This window comes from Candoia aspera, chromosome 1, assembly GCF_035149785.1.
Source record: "Candoia aspera isolate rCanAsp1 chromosome 1, rCanAsp1.hap2, whole genome shotgun sequence".
Classification (NCBI taxonomy): domain Eukaryota; kingdom Metazoa; phylum Chordata; class Lepidosauria; order Squamata; family Boidae; genus Candoia; species Candoia aspera.
The window spans coordinates 83,607,465-83,631,971 of record NC_086153.1 but is presented as its reverse complement, the minus strand read 5'-3'; the positions used below and the strand labels follow the sequence as shown (position 1 = coordinate 83,631,971).

General features: G+C 41.8%; 1 protein-coding gene across 1 annotated transcript in view; it reads right to left on the bottom strand.

Moving 5' to 3' along the window:
- Positions 1 to 24,023, bottom strand: part of CNKSR3 (CNKSR family member 3) — a 69,208-nt gene extending 45,185 nt beyond the window's left edge. Inside the window, exon 1 of the mRNA XM_063308351.1 lies at positions 23,834 to 24,023. Coding sequence (XP_063164421.1) covers positions 23,834 to 23,885 — 52 coding nt within the window. The 5' untranslated portion in view covers positions 23,886 to 24,023. The remainder of the gene's footprint in view (positions 1 to 23,833) is intronic.
- Positions 24,024 to 24,507: the final 484 nt, after the last annotated feature.

Sequence of the window (24,507 nt, the reverse complement as noted above, 5' to 3'; positions counted from 1 at the left end):
ATCTAAGATCATGGTCTATTAAATTGCTCACTGAAGCTTTCTTGCAGTTATGCAAGCTCCATTAATGCAAGTATAAATCATTAGGTTCTCAAGAAAATTCGTGGGAAGTGAATGAGAGGTAAATAAAAGACCTAGTGTGCCAGATAAGTGACTTTACCATGGGAAGTTAACATTCTTCCCCAATTATACTTGAGATTTATGCAAGTACAATTCCTGCTCAGCTTAAACCTGCAGGAAAATAAAGCCAGCACCCCACCATGCCCCTACTATAGCCGCCTAGATACAAAGTCAATAAGCAGCTTAGCGACGCAAGATTTGTATACCTTTGGAAGCAACTGATTAGGGAGAAAAAAACAAAGCAAGGATGGGGCTACAACCTCAGTGCACATTTTAGCCATTTTATGTGTTCGAAAATGAGCCAGTTCGGTGTAGTGGTTAAAGGCACCAGGCTATAAACCAGGAGACCGTGAGCTCTAGTCCCGCTGTGGGCACAAAGCGAGCTGGGTGACCTTGGGCCAGTCACACTTTCATGGAACCCTAGGAAGAAGGCAACAGCAGACCACTTCCAAAATCGTGCCAAGAAAACTGCAGGGATTGGCCAGGCAGTAGCTAGGAGTCAACACTGACTCAAAGTCACAAAAGGGAAAAAAAAAAGGTTGGGGGGGGGGGTTTTGAAAGGATGCAATGGCTGGGATTGCCATATTGCAATTGACCTATTTGGCCTGTACAAGGTGGCTTTGATTCAGGATGGTGCTTCACACTGTGAAAATGATGCAGTTCACCTTGTCGTGGCAACACCATTTGCCTTCTTGCACAATTGGCAGAAGAAGGTGGTTCTGCCTTCCAACTTAGGGCATCCACAGAACCTTGGCTGGATGGGCAACTGCCAGAAGATGCTGTGGAAGAGAACAAACCAAACCAAACCAAACCAAACCACCCCTTCAGCTAATTCAGAGAAGTGAAGGGCCCTCACTGCTTCACCACACCATCACAAAGCAGGTGCTTCACTCAAACCTTTGCCAAGGCAAAGTGCCCCTCTGAAGCTTGTACAGCCCCTTCGCTTATCACAATCTTATATTAAAGTCTTCCCAGCCATTGTTTGTTGTTGTTGTTTATTCGTTTAGTCGCTTCCGACTCTTCGTGACTTCATGGACCAGCCCACGCCAGAGCTTCCTGTCGGTCGTCAACACCCCCAGCTCCCCCAGGGACGAGTCCGTCACCTCTAGAATATCATCCATCCATCTTGCCCTTGGTCGGCCCCTCTTCCTTTTGCCTTCCACTCTCCCTAGCATCAGCATCTTCTCCAGGGTGTCCTGTCTTCTCATTATGTGGCCAAAGTATTTCAGTTTTGCCTTTAATATCATTCCCTCAAGTGAGCAGTCTGGCTTTATTTCCTGGAGGATGGACTGGTTGGATCTTCTTGCAGTCCAAGGCACTCTCAGAATTTTCCTCCAACACCACAGTTCAAAAGCATCGATCTTCCTTCGCTCAGCCTTCCTTATGGTCCAGCTCTCGCAGCCATATGTTACTACAGGGAACACCATTGCTTTAACTATGCGGACCTTTGTTGTCAGTGTGATGTCTCTGCTCTTAACTATTTTATTGAGATTTGTCATTGCTCTTCTCCCCAGGATTAAGCGTCTTTTGATTTCCTGACTGCAGTCAGCATCTGCAGTAATCTTTGCACCTAGGAATACAAAGTCTTTCACTGCTTCTACATTTTCTCCCTCTATTTGCCAGTTATCAATCAAGCTGGTTGCCATAATCTTGGTTTTTTTGAGGTTTAGCTGCAAACCAGCTTTTGCACTTTCTTCTTTCACCTTCATCATAAGGCTCCTCAGTTCCTCTTCGCTTTCAGCCATCAAAGTGGTATCATCTGCATATCTGAGATTGTTAATGTTTCTTCCAGAGATTTTAACTCCAGCCTTGGATTCCTCAAGGCCAGCTTGTCGCATGATGTGTTCTGCATACAAGTTGAATAGGTAGGGTGAGAGTATACAGCCCTGCCGTACTCCTTTCCCAATCTTAAACCAGTCTGTTGTTCCGTGGTCTGTTCTTACTGTTGCTACTTGGTCGTTATACAGATTCTTCAGGAGGCATACAAGATGACTTGGTATCCCCATACCGCTAAGAACTTGCCACAATTTGTTATGGTCCACACAGTCAAAGGCTTTAGAATAGTCAATAAAACAGAAATAGATGTTTTTCTGAAACTCCCTGGCTTTTTCCATTATCCAGCGGATATTGGCAATTTGGTCTCTAGTTCCTCTGCCTTTTCTAAACCCAGCTTGTACATCTGGCAATTCTCGCTCCATGAACTGCTGAATTCTACCTTGCAGGATTTTGAGCATTACCTTACTGGCATGTGAAATGAGTGCCACTGTTCGATAGTTTGAACATTCTTTAGTGTTTCCCTTTTTTGGTATGGGGATATAAGTTGATTTTTTCCAGTCTGATGGCCATTCTTGTGTTTTCCAAATTTGCTGGCATATAGCATGCATTACCTTGACAGCATCATCTTGCAAGATTTTGAACAGTTCAGCTGGGATGCCGTCGTCTCCTGTTGCCTTGTTATTAGCAATGCTTCTTAAGGCCCACTCAACCTCACTCTTCAGGATGTCTGGCTCTAGCTCACCGACCACACTGTCAAAGCTATCCCCGATATTGTTATCCTTCCTATACAGGTTTTCTGTATATTCTTGCCACCTTTTCTTGATCTCTTCTTCTTCTGTTAGGTCCTTGCCATCTTTGTTTTTGATCATACCCATTTTTGCCTGGAATTTACCTCCAATGTTTCTAATTGTCTGGAAGAGGTCTCTTGTCCTTCCTATTCTATTGTCTTCTTCCACTTCCGCGCATTGCTTGTTTAAAAATAATTCTTTATCTCTTCTGGCTAACCTCTGGAATTTTGCATTTAATTGGGCATATCTCCCCCTATCACTGTTGCCTTTTGCTTTCCTTCTTTCTTGGGCTACTTCTAGTGTCTCAGCAGACAGCCATTTTGCCTTCTTGGTTTTCTCTTTCTTTGGGATGTATTTTGTTGCCGCCTCCTGAACAATGCTGCCAACTTCTGTCCAGAGTTCTTCCGGGACCCTATCTACTAAGTCCAGTCCCTTAAATCTATTCTTCACCTCCACTGCATATTCCTTAGGAATATTAGTGAGCTCATATCTAGCTGATCTGTGGGTCTTCCCTAATCTCTTTAGTCTGATCCTAAATTGTGCAAGAAGAAGTTCGTGATCTGAACTACAGTCAGCTCCAGGCCTTGTTTTTACTGACTGTACAGATGTCCGCCACCTTTGGCTGCAAAGGATGTAATCAATCTGATTTCGGTGTTGTCCATCTGGTGAAGTCCATGTATAAAGCCGTCTCTTAGGTTGTTGGAAGAGAGTGTTTGTTATGCAGAGTGAATTGTCTTGGCAAAATTCTATCAGCCTGTGTCCTGCTTCGTTTTGTTCTCCCAGGCCATACTTACCTGTAATTCGAGGTGTCATTTGACTGCCCACCTTAGCATTCCAGTCTCCTGTGATGAAAATAACATCTCTTTTAGGCGTGTTGTCCAGTAGGTGCTGCAGATCCTCATAGAACTGCTCTACTTCAGCTTCTTCAGCATTTGTGGTTGGGGCGTATATTTGGATCACTGTGATGTTAGATGGCTTGCCCTGAATTCGAATTGAGATCATTCTGTCGTTTTTTGGGTTGTATCCAAGCACTGCTTTAGCCACTTTACTATTAATTATGAAGGCTACTCCATTTCTTCTGTGGTCCTCTTGTCCGCAGTAGTAGATCTGGTGGTCATTTGATGTGAAGTGGCCCATTCCAGTCCATTTCAGTTCACTGACGCCCAGAATGTCTATCTTTAATCTTGTCATCTCACCAATAACCACATCCAATTTGCCCTGGCTCATAGATCTTACATTCCAGGTTCCGATGGTGTGTTGATCCTTAGAACATCGGATTCGCCGTTCACCACCAGCACCGTCGGCCGCTAGCCGTCCTTTCGGCTTTGAGCTAGCTGCGTCATCACGTCTGGGGCTAGTTGAGCTCATCCTCTGTTCCTCCCCAGTAGCATTTTGACCATCTTCCGACCTGGGGGTCTCATCTTCCGATGGTATACCGACATATCTCTGGTTGTACTGATCCATTTAGTTTTCACGGCAAGAATACTGAGGTGGGTTGCCATTACCTTCCCCAGGGATCGCATTTAGTCTGACCTCTCTGTCATGACCTTCCCGTCTTGGGTGGCCCTTCACGGTTTAGCTCATGGCATCATTGAGGTGCTCAAGCTCCAGCACCACGACAAGGTAACGATCCTTTGCTGAAGTCCCAGCCATATAGACGTTTATCATATATTTATCCAACAATCTTAAAAACTGAAGAGCAGAACCAATTAATCTGACACAGAACAATAGCTTTATGCAGAATAAAAGCAGACCTTTAAACAAATTATTATTATTATTATTATTATTATTATTATATAATATATTGGGGTAGTTAACAGCTAGGGAAGGGGAGCATAAAAAGATACACTTTTAATAATCCTTACAATACATCAGCATGGGGCATGGCATAACCCGTCTATACTATGAAAACATTTGAAGTGAGCAAGGGAGAAAAATAAAATTCTGGGATTAAATTTACAACCATCAGAAAGAAAAGTATTCCGGCATGCTCCAGACTTAAAGGGGCCTGCCTTTCCACCATATTTGCTACATGTCATTCTGAATATTTTCAGCCATCAGTTTGTTGAGTATTTGCACTTAGTTCAAGGGAATGTTGTACTGCAAAGATACTCTTTAAAACAAAACACAAGCAACAAGAGTTAGTGTGGTCTAGGGGTTAAGGTGCTGGAAAAGGACTGGAAAGACCTAGGTCTAAGTCCACCCTCAGCCATGGAACTGAACTGGAGAACTGTAAGTGATTAATATTCTCTAACTTTAACAGGCAAGGCTAATGATAGTTACAGTTCAGCAAAAGAGTTCCATGCCTGCCTTAAAGCCTACTATATTTTTTTAAAAAAAACTCTCGTCAGCTTAGAAGTATGAATTAAATTTCCAAGCAGATGAATCTGAGAACCTGGAAATCACTGTGCATTCCAGGAACAGTTGCTGAGATTGCCCAGAACTTATAACTAACCCCCAAGAGAATGGCTGGAATATGCAAATTCAGAAATACTAAATACATTTGTGCAAAGTCAGTCTATTTTTCCCTTCCATGCTTTAAATCTGAATAAAGTGTGAACATAGCATGGGCCTCTAGATGTTGCTGAACAACAATCCTCAGCATCCCTAATAACTTGTCATGCCAGCCAGGGTTATTACTGGAAGTTAGAGTGAATCAACATCTGGAGGGCCACAAACTGTTCATACTTGAAAACCACCATGTAGTTTTTTAGTGCCCCACATGGTATATAAACCACCTATCTTATTATTCCAATCTCACCCTACTCCCTTCAATCAATCAATCTTTTATTCTGGATAGCGGAGGTGAGAGAGCTGCTGCTCACAGATGTTGCTGTATGACAACTCAAAGCATCCCTTATTGCTGGCCTCACTGGCTGAGCTGCTGGCAATTTCACAGAAATCCACGGACTTCATAGAAATCTAAGTGGGGATGAAGGAAGCAGCTCTTTTCTTGCTCTCTTACTTTTTCAACCCCTCAGCTTCAGAAAAACCTACTTTTGCCTTCAAGCTCTGAGGAACAATCCCAACCTCACTTCGCTTCTAGTAGGAAAACCACATTTGTCCCTGTTCTGTTCATCGCATGCAGGCTGCAAGTCTCTCAGGAAAAGTTACTTCACTGTAGTATTGTGTTTGTACAACCATCACCACCCCCACAGCAGACACTCAGCAATTATTCAATGAAGGCCACAGATGTCCTTGCACCAAACACTGAACCTTCAACTGTGTATCTCCAAGCTATTCATATTGTAGTATTTAAAAGGATTTCAACTTTCTCTTCTTATTTAGCAAGGTTCAAGCATTCATTCTTGTGAAGGAATCCTTGAATCTGTGTCAACAATAAAAACTAAATGCTTCACATCAATGGAAAAAAAATTAACAAGTATTAATCTTCAACAAACACAAACCTTTTTAGGAGAAAGGGACTCATGTTTATGAACATCTACAGATCATATGATATTCCCTGTGATTAAAACAGGTGACCATATGATTTGACGGAAATGTTCCATTTCCTTTTAAAATATTTCTGATGAAGCTAATCTAACCCCCTTGCTTTTTTTCCCCTAAGTATTTCTGTCTCTTATGAACTGTCTTCCACTGGTGAAAGATTTGTTTCCAATTTACATTCTTTAGGCATGCCTCAACCAGTTCTACTCACAACACTCTTCTGGCAAAGGAGGTAACAAACAGTGACAAAAGCTCCTACTTACACAGTTTTCATAACAGCACCACGTTGTCCAAGAATGTCATCCCCATTCAGGATCCACAGCTGCCTGCCAGTTGTTGTATTAAATTTTAAAATCTTATTAATTCCACCAAAGGTGAGACAATAGTATCTTAAGGAGAGATTAAGTTACCATATTGCATATTGCTACAGATTCCATATACTTGTTCAGGTAGACTGGAGAGTCATAATTGACTTTATTGACCTCCCCCACTTCCCAAAATCTGCTTTGTCTATGATCATTCCACTAACAGCCAAGGTTGAATATTTTTGTGGTTAGTTAACTAGAAAGTTCTACTGAGTAGTTGACAGGAGCCTTCCAATTAACTGCAATATCCATCAGGCCATTGATAGCTATAAGACTGTCTCCCAAACACATTTGCACACATATAATACATAGAGGATTCAATGAAATACAGATCAGAGATATTTGTGGTGCTTTATTTGCCCACAGCAATCATGTGCTTCTGAATTTCACAACAGCCACTCTATCCTAGGACAAAACACAATGCAACAACAATCAGAACACTGACTACTTGATTATCTGAAACTGAGCATCCATTTTTGCATCTTTCTCCTTTGCATCAGTCACATTAATAGCATGTCAAAATCTGTCTCCCAAATTCTTGAATGTTTTCTCCACTGACAAAAGAGGATTCTGTTTTTATTCATCTCAGGGTGATTTAGACTGTCTTTTGGTGGGTTTTTTTTAAATTTTCTATAAACTGACCCAGATTATCAGGGACAGGTTTTGTTGGTGGTGGCGGTTACAATTCTTTTCATCCCTCTGACATTATGGTGGCTGCATGATTCCCGATTTGAGAAAGACGTATATATGGAATTTCCTCATTATGTCTTCCTTATAATTTAGTTGAACTGTGGAAAGCCAGGAAGAGAAAGGATTATTTAATGAAGGACATTCACATACATTATGGCCACCTTATAACTAAGCCAAGAGCCTCCCATTTCACTCATGAGAATTTCACCATAATTTTCTTATCCTTGGGGTAAAAAAACCCTGAATCCTATTTCTCTTCCACCAAATTGAATTAAAATGGTCGAAGGACAAGTAGTCTTCCACTAATAAATTTAAAACCTTACAATAACGATCCAGCGAAAATATAGATAACAGGCTGGCAGCAATCTGTAATTTCAACATATGGTTAGCTTCAACACTATGCATGACAACCCTACAGCTGCAAAACTGGAAGAGAATAGTAAGCAGGACAACCACTTAGTGTTCTCTCATGATACAAACCTACCCCCAGCTAGTGGGGTCATGCTCTAAGGACTTTGCTTAGTATCCCATCCAAGTGAAGGATGGCAATTGCCCATGAAGCTATACTGAGCCACAGTACTTTACCAACACAATGACCAATGGACAGACAGCTATACTTTCTTCCACATGTGTTGGGAATTAACTCACAGCTTTCTCAGCCAGGAAAAGCTACAGTTGCTGGGATTTCTGAGAACTGCAGCCCTAGTGCATCTGGAATCTGCTGGCTTGTAGTAAGCTGCTATACATTGCCCATATTAATGCAACATGCTTAACACAGCTACTTTTCTGGATTTGCACAATATATTGAACCATAAACTCAAATGCATTGATTTAAACATGAGTGGTCACAAAAAAACAAGCTAAGTTCAAAATGAACCAGGCTTAACATGCTATACCTAGACTTTTAATGCACTTCACTAAATGTATTACATGGGTACTGCTACTATACTGTGTCTCATGTACTGTAATTAAAGGTTTGCATCTTAAAAGCATACATAAACCAAGAATGCAGATAAATTCCACTACAAACCTATACTATACAACTTCTCTTATTCTTTATTAGTAATGGAAAAACACACTTAAGTAAAGGAGAAAAGCTACCTAACACTGGAGGATATTGCTCCCACCATTTTACTCATGGACCTTCTATTTGATAGCCAACAACAACTGGATGGTCCAAGAAGCCAGACCATCCTCATTTCAGAGAGCCCAGAACAATATGCAAATTGATGTTAACTTGCCTGAAGAATCATCTATGAAGTCTCCAAGGATAAATCATTATGGATATATATCACAATACACAAGTTATTATGGATGTATCCTTTTATTTCCTTTTTTGAACCACACAACAAACTAGCCAGCCTCTAATTGACTGGCATTTCATCTAAACCAGGAAATTATGTTTATCAATTTGGGAACTAGCTTTTTTTCTAAACCAGAGGCACGCAACCTTTTCACAGCCATTATTAATATTGCTACTTCTATTATTATCACTATTAGTTTCTGAAGGCTACATGAGACATGGCACTGATATACTTGTCATTTGGATACCTGGTTTTAAAAAATAAGTAAATGGGATAACAACCAAATCATCAGAAGAGACAGGCTCATGGCTTAACTAAGTTAATCATGGCTCACCTGAAAGAGGAAACAAGGAAAATGTGGCTGGCAAGAAGAACATGATCAGCTGAACTGGACCACTGAACAGGTATTTACCAGCAAAGTAGAAGAGAATATAGATATAATTACAGATTTAGCATCCAAAACATCAGCAATCTCCCTCTTCCATTCTCTTGGGAATTTGTAGGTAGGAACAACAGAGGCCAGAGTTTGTTCTCAATTGGTAAAACATGCATCACTTTTATATCCATGGTTTCTTGGTACAGAATAATTATTTGAATATAACTACAGTAAAACTTAAATTCTCTGGACCTCCATTCAGTGGACGCCATGGACAAAAATTTACTCTGGGCTTCACCTCCAGCTAAATAAGGGACAAAGTGCATTGCTTCCAAAGCAGCCTGGGCCCCAGACATAATTTATGGTATTTGAGTCACTTTACATCATTTGCAGAATGACATATTTGACTTTATACATCATTTGCATGCATGTAAGTCTTCTGCCCAGATGATATAAAGTGTCTCAAATTACATAAATGTTGATGGTATAATTATGCAAATAAATTATATAAATTTGGGTATCACAAACATTGATTTAATTCAGACCACTGGTCTGTTACATCTGAAAACTAACCTGTTTTTTCCATTCATTCGTACTATTCTCCTCCTGCCCCAAAAATAATTACTGAGATGTAACAAACTTCTATGGAATAAAATCTAAGAATTTGAAAGATCTCATTAACAAATAAAGCAGGCTATAATTTTTCCCCTACTGTGAAAGCAAACATACAGAAAGCTGTTTTGTGACACAAAAGTCTTAAGCAACACCCGAATGGTAAGATACAATTATTCCTCTCCTGCATCACCAAAAAAAAAAAAATTACTTTATTTCAAGAATGAGAAATGGACGGTGTCTGGACAAAATAAAACTAATAGAAACAGAATGCCCAACTTCTTTCCAGGATGGTTTCATTTCAATTGTTAAAAATACCAGTCTGACTTTCATTGGTTAGTCCTTTGGAGAATAGCAGTCAATAGCTTGAAAGAATATCCATCAGTGGCATTTCCTGGTTGATGATGCAAAAACTCCTTCTATGTATTTTTAACCTCAAGAAAACAAAGGAAATTCTTCTGCAGCACAATTTAAACAGAGCTCACTTTCAGTGTCAAAGGATGAAAACAAGCTCTCGAAAAGAAAAATGTGAAAGTGCCCTCACAAATTGGGGACTGAGTTAAATGAGCATGATGCAGAACCCAAGATTTAAAGCAAGATTTTTCCTGTATCTGTCCCATATAAATTTTGCAACTTTTCTGCAGAAAAAGCTAAGATGTCATTGTCTCATACAGAGGAAGCAGTAAGTATTAACTGGCCATCTGCGCAACTTTGTACCTTTACAGTAAAATATGTTTAATTCTGGGAGTTTTTGAGTCAGTTTTTATTTGGATAACATTAAAAAGGAAGACAGGATCTTTAATAGGACTATGCAGTGCTTCAAATTCAAAGGGGAAAAGGTACACTGGAGCATACCTGCATCTCTTCTCTCTACAGCTGCAGTGCAATCCATAAAATACTTTTGGCTTAAGGAGGTGCAAATAAATACTACAAACGCACCCTTACAATGCTCCAAAGCAGTTTCTTCCCTTTGAATTCAAAGCACTGCAAAGTCCTAATCTTTAACCATTGATCTGAAGCAGCACACTAACTAAAAGTGACAGCAAAGTATTAGATTAGGGTTGAGGAGATCTGAGTTCAAATCCTTCCCTAATCCAGACCTTCACTGGATTCTTTGTGAAGAGGAGAAGAGAAAAAAGGGTCACATATGCCATAACAGCAATCCCAAGGAAGAAGCCATACAGTTCCAAAATACATATTAATTATAGTTCAGGCAAAGCAAAAAAAAAAACCCTTGTAGCTGTGTTATATTATGAGTAGTGTCATTAATAGCACAGATTAGACTGCAAGATACAATGACACTCGCTTAAACTGATCAGCCAATCCTACTATTTTTGTATGTAGCCAAAGCAACTAACTTCCATGGAGCAAATATCATTTTTTTTACAAAAATTAGCAGATGGAACTTTAATACAAGTAGAATCACCTGCAAAGGTTTCTTGTGGGTTCAACAAACCAGTTTCACAGTGCTTTCTGCGTTCTGTTTCTTTCAGTCTTCACTGTTTAACACTCATTGTTTAAACAGCTCCTGATCATGCTTCATGCATCATTTGCTTAACTATTTTTATTAAGTCACAGTTGGTTGGGTTTGTCAAAGTAAGCCATAAACTATAGTTTACAAACCACATGCTAGTTAAAACAAGCTATACTGTGGTCTAGGGCAGTGTTTCTTAAAATGTGGTCCTATGACCCCTGAGGGTCCCCCAAGTCCCTCTCAGGGGTCCATAAGATCAAAGTTATTTGCCAGCCTATGTTGAAAAATAATACAACATTAAAATCCTATCAAACAATCATGAGAAGCTCTAGCCGCAGCAAATGCATCAATTTTAATTTTTAACATGGTAAATATCAATAAATATAACCCACACAAACGAAACATTTGGGGTCCTCCATAAGTTTTAAAAGTAGAAAGGGGTCTTGAGAGAAAAAACTTTAAGAAACAATGGTCTAGGGCAGAGCTTTCCAAACTGTGTGTCGCAACGTTAGTACGTCAGCTGCAGTGTGTAGGTGTGTCACGCGGTCGAGGGATCATACAGGTACTGCGCATGCGCAGTATGCGTAACCAGGTCGAAACAGCTGATTCTGCATGACTTCCAGTGACACAGCCACTCCTGCAGTGTGTTAGTGTGTCACCAATGTGAAAAGTTTGGAAAGCTCTGGTCTAGGGCAATGTCTGAATCCAACTAGTATCAGAATAAAGGTGTAGGAACTTAAGGCAAGGATTCAGCATCTAGCTGGCCTGAGCCAATGTCAAAAAGCTAAGCAGGAGTGCACCTGATTAGCAACTGGATGGGAGACCACCAGGAAATCCCAGAGTTGTGAACTACTCTGAGATTAAAAAAGAAATCCCTTCCCCAGAAAGCAGAAATGTTGCAAAGAAAAGTACACAGATGTACCTGTGAGGTCACCAGGAGCCAAGCTTTCTCCAGAAGAGACTTTGCCTTATGGAAAGGATGGGGAACCTTTTTGGTGTCCAGGGGCTGCGCAAGGCATTTGGGAGAAAGAGCTGCCAAAGGCTGGGGGATGATGCAACGGGCAGAGCTGGGATTTTCTTAAGCTGTGGTGAGACTGAGTCTGATCTTCTTTTCTTCACTTAAAACACAGGGAGGCTTACACTGCACTTCTCATATGCTTCCCACTCAAAATGACAAGCAACCAGGGACTGGTTTTCAGCAGTGGTAGTCGGAGCAGCTTCTAGGAACTGCAAGTGATTTGGGGGCCCCATTTGCTCTGGCCCCTCAAATTATTTTTGCTAAGCCAGTCAAACAGAGTGATAAGGCTGGAAATCTCTTAAAATGCTTCAATTATAGTATCTCATAAACAGTTCATTTAAGTAAAGGTTAAAAAAATTCTTGCCCATACTTCAGATTTAAATAGACTTTTAAGGCTACCAACAGCTGATGACACATTAACATATAAGTGGTATATATGTGTAGCTGCATCAAATATGTTTCAAACCATCTTTTCCATCTTAGTTCACATGCAAAACTTCCTTTGGCAAGCACCCAAATCTCATTAATACTTTAGTTTTACCATCTTTTGTTGTTATTGAGGTTAATGTAACAAAAACACACAGATTAATGTCTTTACCCAGAAAAAATCTAGACCCACAGAACATCAGTCAGGGGAAAGGGTTGGCAGACAAGTTCAGCCAGCCTCCTAAAACACATACTGCAGATTAACTACTATGAATGCAAAATTTATTACAGAGTAATTACAGTTAATTGGTTTTCTCTAAACTGGTGCTCTCCAGATGTACTAGATTCCAATGCCCAGAAGTTTTATGGGAATTGGCTGGGAATTCTGGGAATTGGAGTCCCAATGCATCTGGAGGTCCTGCTGTTGCAAAAAGGTTGTAATGGAATATGATTTTCCATACGCATCATGAAAGGAATGCTATAGCAACTTACAATCTAAGACCATTAAGGCTTGCTTTTAAGAGGCCCACATGGACATTTTTGCAGAGTAAAGTTCTCAGGAAAACAAGCCAATATAAACTTTCTCAAAAATTAAAATTTCCAAGCCTTGGTACATTTGCTTAGAAAGCAAACAATAAGAGTCTTTTTCAAATTAGTGATTCATCTAGAGGCAATGCTTGTTTGAATACTTTTGAAAAGAACAGGTTTCAAAGGGTAGCGTGTTTTGGCACATCTTAAAAAAAAAGTTAAAAGCAGATGAGCTTTAGCGGCTCTCATTTAGTTGTTCCACAAAACAATACAAAAATGGATCTGGTCACTCCCAAGTATTTCCTTTAGCTGATGCATTCCTGAAGTATTTTCATCATGCACAACCCTAATGTAGCCGAATCTCCATCCCAGAGTTCTCAAGAGAATCCCCAGGGTGTGGAGCCTCTCTGAGGATGCTCATACAGTACAATGTTCTCACATGGTGCATCTGAATGAGTTCCTACCATTGCCTTTGGGTTGTAGAGATGTTTGGGTAAGTCTTCTCCATTATCACTTCTGAAAGACAATGCAGGAACTTTTTAATAATAGTATGGTTCTGGATATACAGGCCATGAACCTAAAAGGGCCTTCCTAATCCCAATTTTATCTGGACCTTATACTGGACATTTGTTTTGGACTCCTTCAATTCTTTGAACAACCTTCTCCAAGCCAGTGCCTTAAGAACAACGTAGATTATAATGCCGATCAGCAACAGGAGGGGAAACCATATTGAGGTTGAAGGTACAGTCCAGATTTCCATAGAGGAGACTATATCAGGGATGTCTGATAAAAGCATGGGCCAGGCGACATTTGGATTTTGACAGCATTTCATGAGAACTCTCACAAAATGATTGCCGTGGCAGGTCTGACTAATGACAAGGCAAACGGCAAACAAAGTATATGTTGCCACATGCCACTTTATTTTCTACAAATGCTACCAGTGTCTATGGGAATCTAAAGGCACTGTTAGAAATACAAGCTATGCTTCAGGCTGGGGTTTTGCTCTAAAGCAGTGTTTCTCGACTTCAGCAACTTTCAGATGTGTGGACTTCAACTCCCAGAATTCTGGAAGTTGAAGTCCACACATACTAACATTGCCAAGGCTGAGAAACACTGCTCTAAAGTATGCTAGTTTCTAGGAATGTGCAGCTTCTGAGATCCAAAGCAGGAAAGGTGCTTCAGAACTGGTGTGGATGTGCTTCCTGGGCTCACATGGCAGCTGCACGGTTCCCAGAAAATATGAATTTAAGGACATGCCACCACATGTCACTGCCTTATACCTCAACTCGGATGTGTATAGTCCTGGGTCTCTGTGGCTCCCACAGTGAGCCCAGAAAAAGACACAGATGCTGGTACATTTAACAAGTATGCTCATGCTGGATCTGAAGCACCTCCCCTGCTTCAGCTCTGAATAGTGTTCCATTCATTTTTTGAATGGAAAAAATAGTAGGGCTTCAAAAATGATCTGGAAGGAGTGCTTCTGACTTCACAGAAGCACAGCACATCTCTATTCATTAAAGCAATCCCTCTTTTTTTCAGGGAGTGTCCAAAAAAAGAGTTGCTATCTCAGGTGAGGATTAAAGTACTTCTGAATCATTTTCAGTGCATGCACAGCTCTAAAAAGAACCTAAAAAGGTAAATTTAGGTAGGACAGGGACCTTGGCAGGTGGAAAGGAGCTTGCTAGTGGACACTTTTTTCCCCATACTAGGAAGCCAAGGAATAAAGGTGTGGTCAACAACCATTAGAATTTAGGAAAAGCTCTTACAGCATAACCTGGTAAGTGCTAATCCAGGCAAGTAAAGTTTAGTAGGAACAACTCAGTTATACATTCTTCAACAGGACAGTTGTTTTCTGCTATTAGACATGTTATTGAGCATCTCTAACTGAACCCTACTCCAGATCCAGATTTTCTTCTGCAATAAGCATTGTTATGTATCCTTTATACAGCACTGTAACTGTCTGCAATTATCTAGAAAGGCTGTGAAACACCATTCATAATACTACGCTAGCATTTCTAACATAGGATGAATAAACCATTATTTGATGAACAAGCAAGGGGCTCAATCTGTCCTTCAGGTTAAGTCCTAATGGGTCACTTTGTACATCACCAAAATCCAAAACCAAACAAACCACATAATGGGTTAGCTTAATGCATTAGCCAACTGCTTCCTTCCAACCTGCGAAGTGTTTTTCTTCTTTACTCTTAAATACCATTTCAAAATATTCATTGCTTTGTACAAGGAAAGTAACAGACTGTGCAGACAATATTACCTAGGGAAAAACAAAACAGTAACAGTAATGTATAGCATTTGCTTTGGCCAAGAGAGATTTAATGCAATCAAAATGTAAACGCTGTGGACGGAAATCAAAGCTGAGAGAATAGGCATTTTTTCTTGACTACCCAATTAAAAAGGTAACTTAACTCCAATGTGATTAGCCAGCTGTTTACTTGGCTTTAAATGGCACCTGTAAATCCAAAAGCAATTAATTAAAACCATGGAGTGCAGTTAGGCCAAGCCTTGATTAATCAGGGGAAGCTCAGCTTAAATAAACAGCAGAAGAAAACAAGTCAAAGTACATATTACAACAAATATGAGGGATTTTTTTTTCTCCAGGACAGATTGATACTGCAAGATCTTGCTGGCCTTCTTGAACTTTAATTTCCATCAACCTTACCCAGTATGGCCAAAATCAGAGGGAGATGGTTGCTGCAGTCCAACAACATCATTAAGGATATATCACCTACCTTATTCTAACAATGAAGGCAGGTGAATCCTTAATTAGGAGAAATACAAACTTTGGGGCAAGTAGCTAAGCGTGCCAATGACAGAAGAAAAGTAAGGCTGCACAGAGTCATTGCATCCATAGGAGAGATCTGTAAGTGAATTCATACCTACACTACGGGTGCAAGTGAAGGCCTGCTTATAGATAAGGAAACTGCAGCTGATCTCTGAGGATACAGCATCTTTAGACACAAACTGGGTGCCATGTTTTATTCGATTGGTCTTCCTTGTGTTTTATGGACTACAATTCCCCTGGGCTCAGTCAAAGATATAGTTTTGGATCTCAAGGTATAAAGCTTAAGAAAGGATTAAGTTTCCTGTCCCTTCTTTCCTTCTGAAGAGGGGGATACAAACTGTAGTCCTCAAATTTTCTTCCTAACTCTCAAATCCCAGCTCACCTCCAAATCTTTTTTCTTTTAAATTGTACATCTTCTATGACACTTTTATCCTGCCAATAATGAATGTTCTCTGGGCTGGCTAGTGGTAACGAGAGTTGTGGGTCAATGCCCCAGGAAACACCAGACAGAGGAAGTCTGTTTTAAGAATCACCCAGGAGCCTAAAGTCCTTCAGATTGTACATCTCCCATTGTTGTTTATTCGTTTAGTCGCTTCCGACTCTTCGTGACTTCATGGACCAGCCCACGCCAGAGCTTCCTGTCGGTCGTCAACATCCCCAGCTCCCCCAGGGACGAGTCCGTCACCTCTAGAATATCATCCATCCATCTTGCCCTTGGTCGGCCCCTCTTCCTTTTGCCTTCCACTCTCCCTAGCATCAGCATCTTCTCCAGGGTGTCCTGTCTTCTCATTATGTGGCCAAAGTATTTCAGTTTTGCCTTTAATATCATTCCCTCAAGTGAGCAGTCTGGCTTTATTTCCTGGAGGATGGACTGGTTTGATCTTCTTGCAGTCCAAGGCACTCTCAGAATTTTCCTCCAACACCACAGTTCAAAAGCATCGATCTTCCTTCGCTCAGCCTTCCTTATGGTCCAGCTCTCGCAGCCATATGTTACTACAGGGAACACCATTGCTTTAACTATGCGGGCCTTTGTTGTCAGTGTGATGTCTCTGCTCTTAACTATTTTATCGAGATTTGTCATTGCTCTTCTCCCAAGGATTAAGCGTCTTCTGATTTCCTGACTGCAGTCAGCATCTGCAGTAATCTTTGCACCTAGGAATACAAAGTCTTTCACTGCTTCTACATTTTCTCCCTCTATTTGCCAGTTATCAATCAAGCTGGTTGCCATAATCTTGGTTTTTTTGAGGTTTAGCTGCAAGCCAGCTTTTGCACTTTCTTCTTTCACCTTCATCATAAGGCTCCTCAGTTCCTCTTCACTTTCAGCCATCAAAGTGGTATCATCTGCATATCTGAGATTGTTAATGTTTCTTCCAGAGATTTTAACTCCAGCCTTGGATTCCTCAAGGCCAGCTTGTCGCATGATGTGTTCTGCATACAAGTTGAATAGGTAGGGTGAGAGTATACAGCCCTGCCGTACTCCTTTCCCAATCTTAAACCAGTCTGTTGTTCCGTGGTCTGTTCTTACTGTTGCTACTTGGTCGTTATACAGATTCTTCAGGAGGCATACAAGATGACTTGGTATCCCCATACCACTAAGAACTTGCCACAATTTGTTATGGTCCACACAGTCAAAGGCTTTAGAATAGTCAATAAAACAGAAATAGATGTTTTTCTGAAACTCCCTGGCTTTTTCCATTATCCAGCGGATATTGGCAATTTGGTCTCTAGTTCCTCTGCCTTTTCTAAACCCAGCTTGTACATCTGGCAATTCTCGCTCCATGAACTGCTGAAGTCTACCTTGCAGGATCTTGAGCATTACCTTACTGGCATGTGAAATGAGTGCCACTGTTCGATAGTTTGAACATTCTTTAGTGTTTCCCTTTTTTGGTATGGGGATATAAGTTGATTTTTTCCAATCTGATGGCCATTCTTGTGTTTTCCAAATTTGCTGGCATATAGCATGCATTACCTTGACAGCATCATCTTGCAAGATTTTGAACAGTTCAGCTGGGATGCCGTCTTCTCCTGCTGCCTTGTTATTAGCAATGCTTCTTAAGGCCCACTCAACCTCACTCTTCAGGATGTCTGGCTCTAGCTCACTGACCACACCGTCAAAGCTATCCCCGATATTGTTATCCTTCCTATACAGGTCTTCTGTATATTCTTGCCACCTTTTCTTGATCTCTTCTTCTTCTGTTAGGTCCTTGCCATCTTTGTTTTTGATCATACCCATTTTTGCCTGGAATTTACCTCCAATGTTTCTAATTTTATGGAAGAGGTCTCTTGTCCTTCCTATTCTATTGTCTTCTTCCACTTCTGCGCATTGCTTGTTTAAAAATAATTCCTTATCTCTTCTGGCTAACCTCTGGAATTTTGCATTTAATTGGGCATATCTCCCCCTATCGCTGTTGCCTTTTGCTTTCCTTCTTTCTTGGGCTACTTCTAGTGTCTCAGCAGACAGCCATTTTGCCTTCTTGGTTTTCTCTTTCTTTGGGATGTATTTTGTTGCCGCCTCCTGAACAATGCTGCCAACTTCTGTCCAGAGTTCTTCCGGGACCCTATCTACTAAGTCCAGTCCCTTAAATCTATTCTTCACCTCCACTGCATATTCCTGAGGAATATTCGTGAGCTCATATCTAGCTGATCTGTGGGTCTTCCCTAATCTCTTTAGTCTGATCCTAAATTGTGCAAGAAGAAGTTCATGGTCTGAACTACAGTCAGCTCCAGGCCTAGTTTTTACCGACTGTACAGATGTCCGCCACCTTTGGCTGCAAAGGATGTAATCAATCTGATTTCGGTGTTGTCCATCTGGTGAAGTCCATGTGTAAAGCCGTCTCTTAGGTTGTTGGAAGAGAGTGTTTGTTATGCAGAGTGAATTGTCTTGGCAAAATTCTATCAGCCTATGTCCTGCTTCGTTTTGTTCTCCCAGGCCATACTTACCTGTAATTCAAGGTGTCATTTGACTGCCCACCTTAGCATTCCAGTCTCCTGTGATGAAAATAACATCTCTTTTAGGCGTGTTGTCCAGTAGGTGCTGCAGATCCTCATAGAACTGCTCTACTTCAGCTTCTTCAGCATTTGTGGTTGGGGCGTATATTTGGATCACTGTGATGTTAGATGGCTTGCCCTGAATTCGAATTGAGATCATTCTGTCATTTTTGGGGTTGTATCCAAGCACTGCTTTAGCCACTTTACTATTAATTATGAAGGCTACTCCATTTCTTCTGTGGTCCTCTTGTCCACAGTAGTAGATCTGGTGGTCATTTGATGTGAAGTGGCCCATTCCAGTCCATTTCAGTTCACTGACGCCCAGAATGTCTATCTTTAATCTTGACATCTCACCAATAACTACATCCAATTTGCCCTGGCTCATAGATCTTACATTCCAGGTTCCGATGGTGTGTTGATCCTTAGAACATCGGATTCGCCGTTCACCACCAGCACCGTCAGCCGCTAACCGTCCTTTCGGCTTTGAGCTAGCTGCGTCATCACGACTGGGGCTAGTTGAGCTCATCCTCTGTTCCTCCCCAGTAGCATTTTGACCATCTTCCGACCTGGGGGTCTCATCTTCCGATGGTATACCGACATATCTCTGGTTGTACTGATCCATTTAGTTTTCACGGCAAGAATACTGGGGTGGGTTGCCATTACCTTCCCCAGGGATCGCATTTAGTCTGACCTCTCTGTCATGACCTTCCCGTCTTGGGTGGCCCTTCACGGTTTAGCTCATGGCATCATTGAGGTGCTCAAGCTCCAGCACCACGACAAGGTAACGATCCTTTGCGGAGTCATCTCCCATAATCCTCCCCAATTTAGAATAATGGAGTTCTACTTTGGAGTAACTGGAAGACATCTGATCATGGCATGATGGAGTATAAGAAAGGTAAATAATTCCATTTTGCAGAAAGGATACCAAGGAGAAACAAGACTGTAAAAAAAGGTAGCCAGAGGTCACTTACTAAGTCTCATGACTACAGTGAAACTGAAACAGAGAATGCCTAGGCTGGAGTGCCTGAATCCTGTTATTGAATTATTCTGCATCCGGAACAGATATCTTATCTTGTTATGGTGACACTTAAATAAACCATTGAATGCAGCTCTTGCATAAACAGATTATTATCTAACTGGATCAATAACATTTGCATAATTCATGCTTATAACATGCATATCTGGTTTTCAGGTTTGTAGAAGTCAGAATGTGGACTAGAAAAAATCAAAGTTCTGTTGTAATCTTTAAACAACAGTACTTACGATGGGCATGTATAATTTCAAATGTGCCCTGAATGTATCCTGCATATAGTCCATGAAATCAGAGAAAGGTTCCTTTAAACCAGAACTTCCCAAACCTGGGTAAATTACCCAAAATTGGGTAAAAGTGGTTTTTCTTTGGGTAACGACACACAAAACCATTAAATTGACTTGAAGTGTTTTACCTTCATTGGGTTAAAAGGACTTTCTGATAAGTGGTTTTGGGTAATAAAGGAAAAAGTTTGGGAAGCACTGTTCTAAACTGACACATGTAGGACTACTAGCACACAGTGTTGGTCAGACACTGAAAATATAAAGGTAGCTACAACTGTGAATAATTATTCCACTCAAATTCTGTGTTTGCATTGTGCTAAAATATAAACTAATATAATTTGATGGGTTTCATTCATTTTGGTTTGCACCAGGGATAAATCAAGCCATAGCTGCTGTAACCTTGTAGTTAAGCAAACTACTTGTGCGGTTTGTTTAACTAGGAATGCAGGGAGAAGTCTGAAGCCCCCCTTCCATGTCCTGAGTTATCCAGATGGACTATTTTTGGGATTACAAATGAATTACCACCCTGAAAACACTGTTAAGTATGCTTTGGTGATTGTTTGTATGTTTTCTAAGTGGGTGGAAACTTTCCCAACCAGAAATGCTGATGCGATCTCTGGGGCTAAAGTACTGTTACAATAGTGTGAACTCAGCTATGGTCTGCAAATCATTGTTAATGTTACAACTGAAACATTACTATTGTTCATTTAAACTATGATTAAAACCCATCATGTTGTAACATGATACAGAACCCAGCTACTGAGAAAGCACTTGAAAATGAAATAACATTGTTATAAGTGAGTTTAATGCTATTTAAAAAAAAAAAAAAAAAACAGAATTCTCACTTTAGAGTATTCATTAACAATTGTACAGATAAAACAGCTGTGTTCACATAAGACACTTGGCCGGAGTTTGACAAACCATGGTTCACTGAATAAACTACAATTAACTAGTTATATCTAACACTCTGAAACAAATATTGATTCACATACTATGCTAAGCTGCAAGCAAACCAACCAACTTTGGCTTAGACTGTTGCATCAACCCAGCCACAGATTGACTTCACATATCGCACTAGCCCATAAGCCATTATTTATAATCCACAACAGACAGGCTGAGAAACACTGCACTAGGCCAAAATGGACCATGCCACATAATTAAAGCGTATTACATCATACAGTACAAATTTTAACCCGTCCTTCTGACATGACTTTTCTATAAAGGATCAAAGTGGTCAATGGACTTGTGACAATGCAGGCCCAGCAAACCCCAGGCATACCTGAGATCTTATTCCTCAACCGAACTGTGTAACTAATCCAAAGCTGAGGGTACCTTTTCTATGGTAGGAGCTGTTACAATAATGGCATCTGAGAAAGCCAAATTTCAGTTGGGTGCAGCTGCCTGCACTATTGTCTAGTCTGGTACAACAGGATCAGATGTGAAATGTTCAACCCCCTTTTTAAAGCAGCATGAACCTAACACCAAACACTAAATTTCCCCCATACATCCATACATACATATATATATAGAGAGAAGGATTGATTCTTTATCCAATTGCCTCTTCTCTCCCCTACTCTCCCCCCGCCACTTTTAGGGACCTCCCATAATCTCTTGAAGAGGTTTTTTTTCAAAAGAAGACACACACACAAGGACCAGGAAGCTCTAAAAGGGATCTCCCACATCTGAGACAAGGGATGAAGCCGCAAAACAAGCACCAACACTTTCAGGGCCACAGCATCCATTTTCATGCAAGCTAAGGCCATTCTTACCACTTGTCATAGCCGGTAATGATATCTAGAGAAACAGTTCCAAAACTGTTTCCAAAAACAAATGTTAAAAGTTTTCAGCAGCATTATCTATCCAGGGTGAAAGAACTGTGCCAGGTTTACATATATTATCACTTGTCTGAAAGACAATCTAAATGGAACAGGATCACTGAAAATACCATGTGTTGTTTTTTAATAGGCCAGGCATAAGTGGTGTACGTAGAGCAAGGTACGTACCTAACATTCACTTCAGCCTGAATGAAATACAAAAGCGAGCCAAGTCAAAAGATGTTTTAGTGGCCACCTCCGAGCCTGTGAGCCAAGACAAGGCAGTAAAACGGCAATAAAAAGACAGAAAGAAAGAACCACAGATAATGGTTTCTGACTGGCATACACACCCCTACTTTTTTCTTTCCAAGTTTTCAAAATAATGTTTCCATGTGATTAATTAAAACTGTAATACTTTTAACCCAGGCGTTCCTTCTACAGGTACCTTTGAGAATCCGTATTTAAAGTCACCACACTAAATGTATCATTCCTTGAAAAGGTAATGTTATTTTACAAAATGATTATCCCACTCTGCTGAAGTACCTAATTTGCATTCATGGATACTGAATTAGAGTTGGAAAAGAATGGAAGAAGAACTGTGAACACTCTATAGGCCAGCTCAAGATTCTTTATCTATTGTTAATGACTATCTTGACACAACCAAGTAGTTGCTAAATATCCTGAATCAATTATCAGAGAAGCTGGACAGGTCAAAGAAATTGACTTATCAAAAAAACAGAACTCCTCAAAAAGCATTTTTTGCAATATCTGGATTGCACTCATCCTTAACCTACAGTGGGCTGCCTAGCTAAGCCAGTCTTCCCCAAACTGATATATTTCACCCATACTAAACCACACCTCCCATTATCCCCAACCCGGCAGGGCTACTGACAGCTGGTTCAAAATTATCAGAGTGGTGTGGTTCAGCACATCCGGCCAGCACCAGCCTGATCTAAACAGATGGTACGTTATTGAGGGGGGAAAAGTGTGTTATAAACATTCAGGAACGCTGCCAACTAACTAATGCACCCTTAGGATTTACTTTTCTCTTGGAAACAAGTGCGCCTAAGATTGAAATGTTGTGGAGCACTGCATGTTTGGACAGAAGTGCGCTGGGCTGAGTTCAGACTGGCATTTTACCTAGGAGCTGGCTGCAGACTCAACCATCTCAACATTTAGCCATAGTAAGCAAGAAAACTTATTTATTTCTTTAAATACCCTCAACTACTAACAGGACATCCGTTCAAAAGGGAAGCTCCGGAATCTCGCTTATTTCTCAGGCTCCAGTGACGCACATCTTCGGTGGCCCTGGCCATTTGTAACATTGCTTCGCTCCCAGCACTAAGTGGATAGTTGTGGGGAGAGGGGATACTGACGGTTTAGCTCTTCGCCTTCAAAGGGCAGAAAGAACCGCTATCCCCCATTGTCCTTCAAGTGCGCCCAACGTGCAAAGGACGTTCGTTCTCCGTTCTTCACTAACTCTGGCCAATACTTGGCGGAGCGTGCTTTCTGTGCGAACATCAAAAGCCAGAAAGGAGTGAACTCTCGCGATCAGCAACAGAGCCCGACGCTCATCGCAAACTGCTGCAGGGCCGCGGGGAGCTGGCTTGTTTGTTTACCCGCGGGAGGAGAGCTTTCCTACTAGACAGGCGAATATGTGGGCGCGTGTGTTTTGCTCGTAGTCAAGGAACTCGCTTTTGCAAAGCCCTTTTCAGATTAAGAGCGACAAACAATTGCAGGCACGCTCCCTCCGGAGCAGGCGGGTGAACACGTCCTCAGTAGAAACGGGAATCGGGGGCAGGGGCTGGAAAGGGAGATCGGGCGACCCGAGGGAAAGAAGGAACAAAGATGGGTTAAGCCCCCCGAAGTGAGCGGAGAAAGTTTGGAGAGAAGCAGAACAGGGCTGGAAGCGTTCTAAGCAAACAGCTGCGCAGGAGAAAAAAGAGGAGTCCCTCAGATCCAGGCGCGGAGGACCAGCCGGAGTCCTATTTCTTACCCTTGGTCCACTCCACAACTTGCTTAGGGTTCCACTTGGTCACGGGCTCCATCCTCTTTCTCGATCCAGCCTTTGCTCCCCCACCACCCGGCAGATCCGGAATCCAGAATGGGACAGCAGTCCGGAGCTCCAACTAGCTCCTTCCTCTCTGTCCCCGACCACGGATTTCCCCCTCTCGGGCTCCCATCGGAGCAGGCAGCCCGCGAGCCTCCCCCGGCCGCCCAGCTCCGCCCCTTCGGCCCAGGCCGGCCTCTCCGGCGCGTTCCAACCCCTCCTCCACGTGCTTGGCGCTTCTGCCGGGAGACCCGCGCGGAGCGCTCCGTCTCTCGCCCTTTGCGGCCGCGGGGCTTCGTCTCTCCCGCGCCCCCTGCAGGAGAGAGGGGCGCGGGGTGCTCAGCTCAGGTTACGAGAGGTGGGGACTTGGTTGCAGTCGCGGGGACCCGCCTATTTCTCGCCGCGTTTCAACCTCGAGCGCAGCGCGGGGGCTGGAGCGAAACTCCTGAAAGGCAAAAAGCCCAACCCGGCGCGGCCCGGCGGCGCCCACGCAGGCTCCCTGCTCCGCTCCGGCGGGGGTGCTTTGTTTTGCAATGAAGCTGCTGGAAGTGGTTGCCAAGTGTTCACATCTGCGGGCTTGGAAAAAACAAAAAACAAGAAGGAACGGAAAACCACGAGTG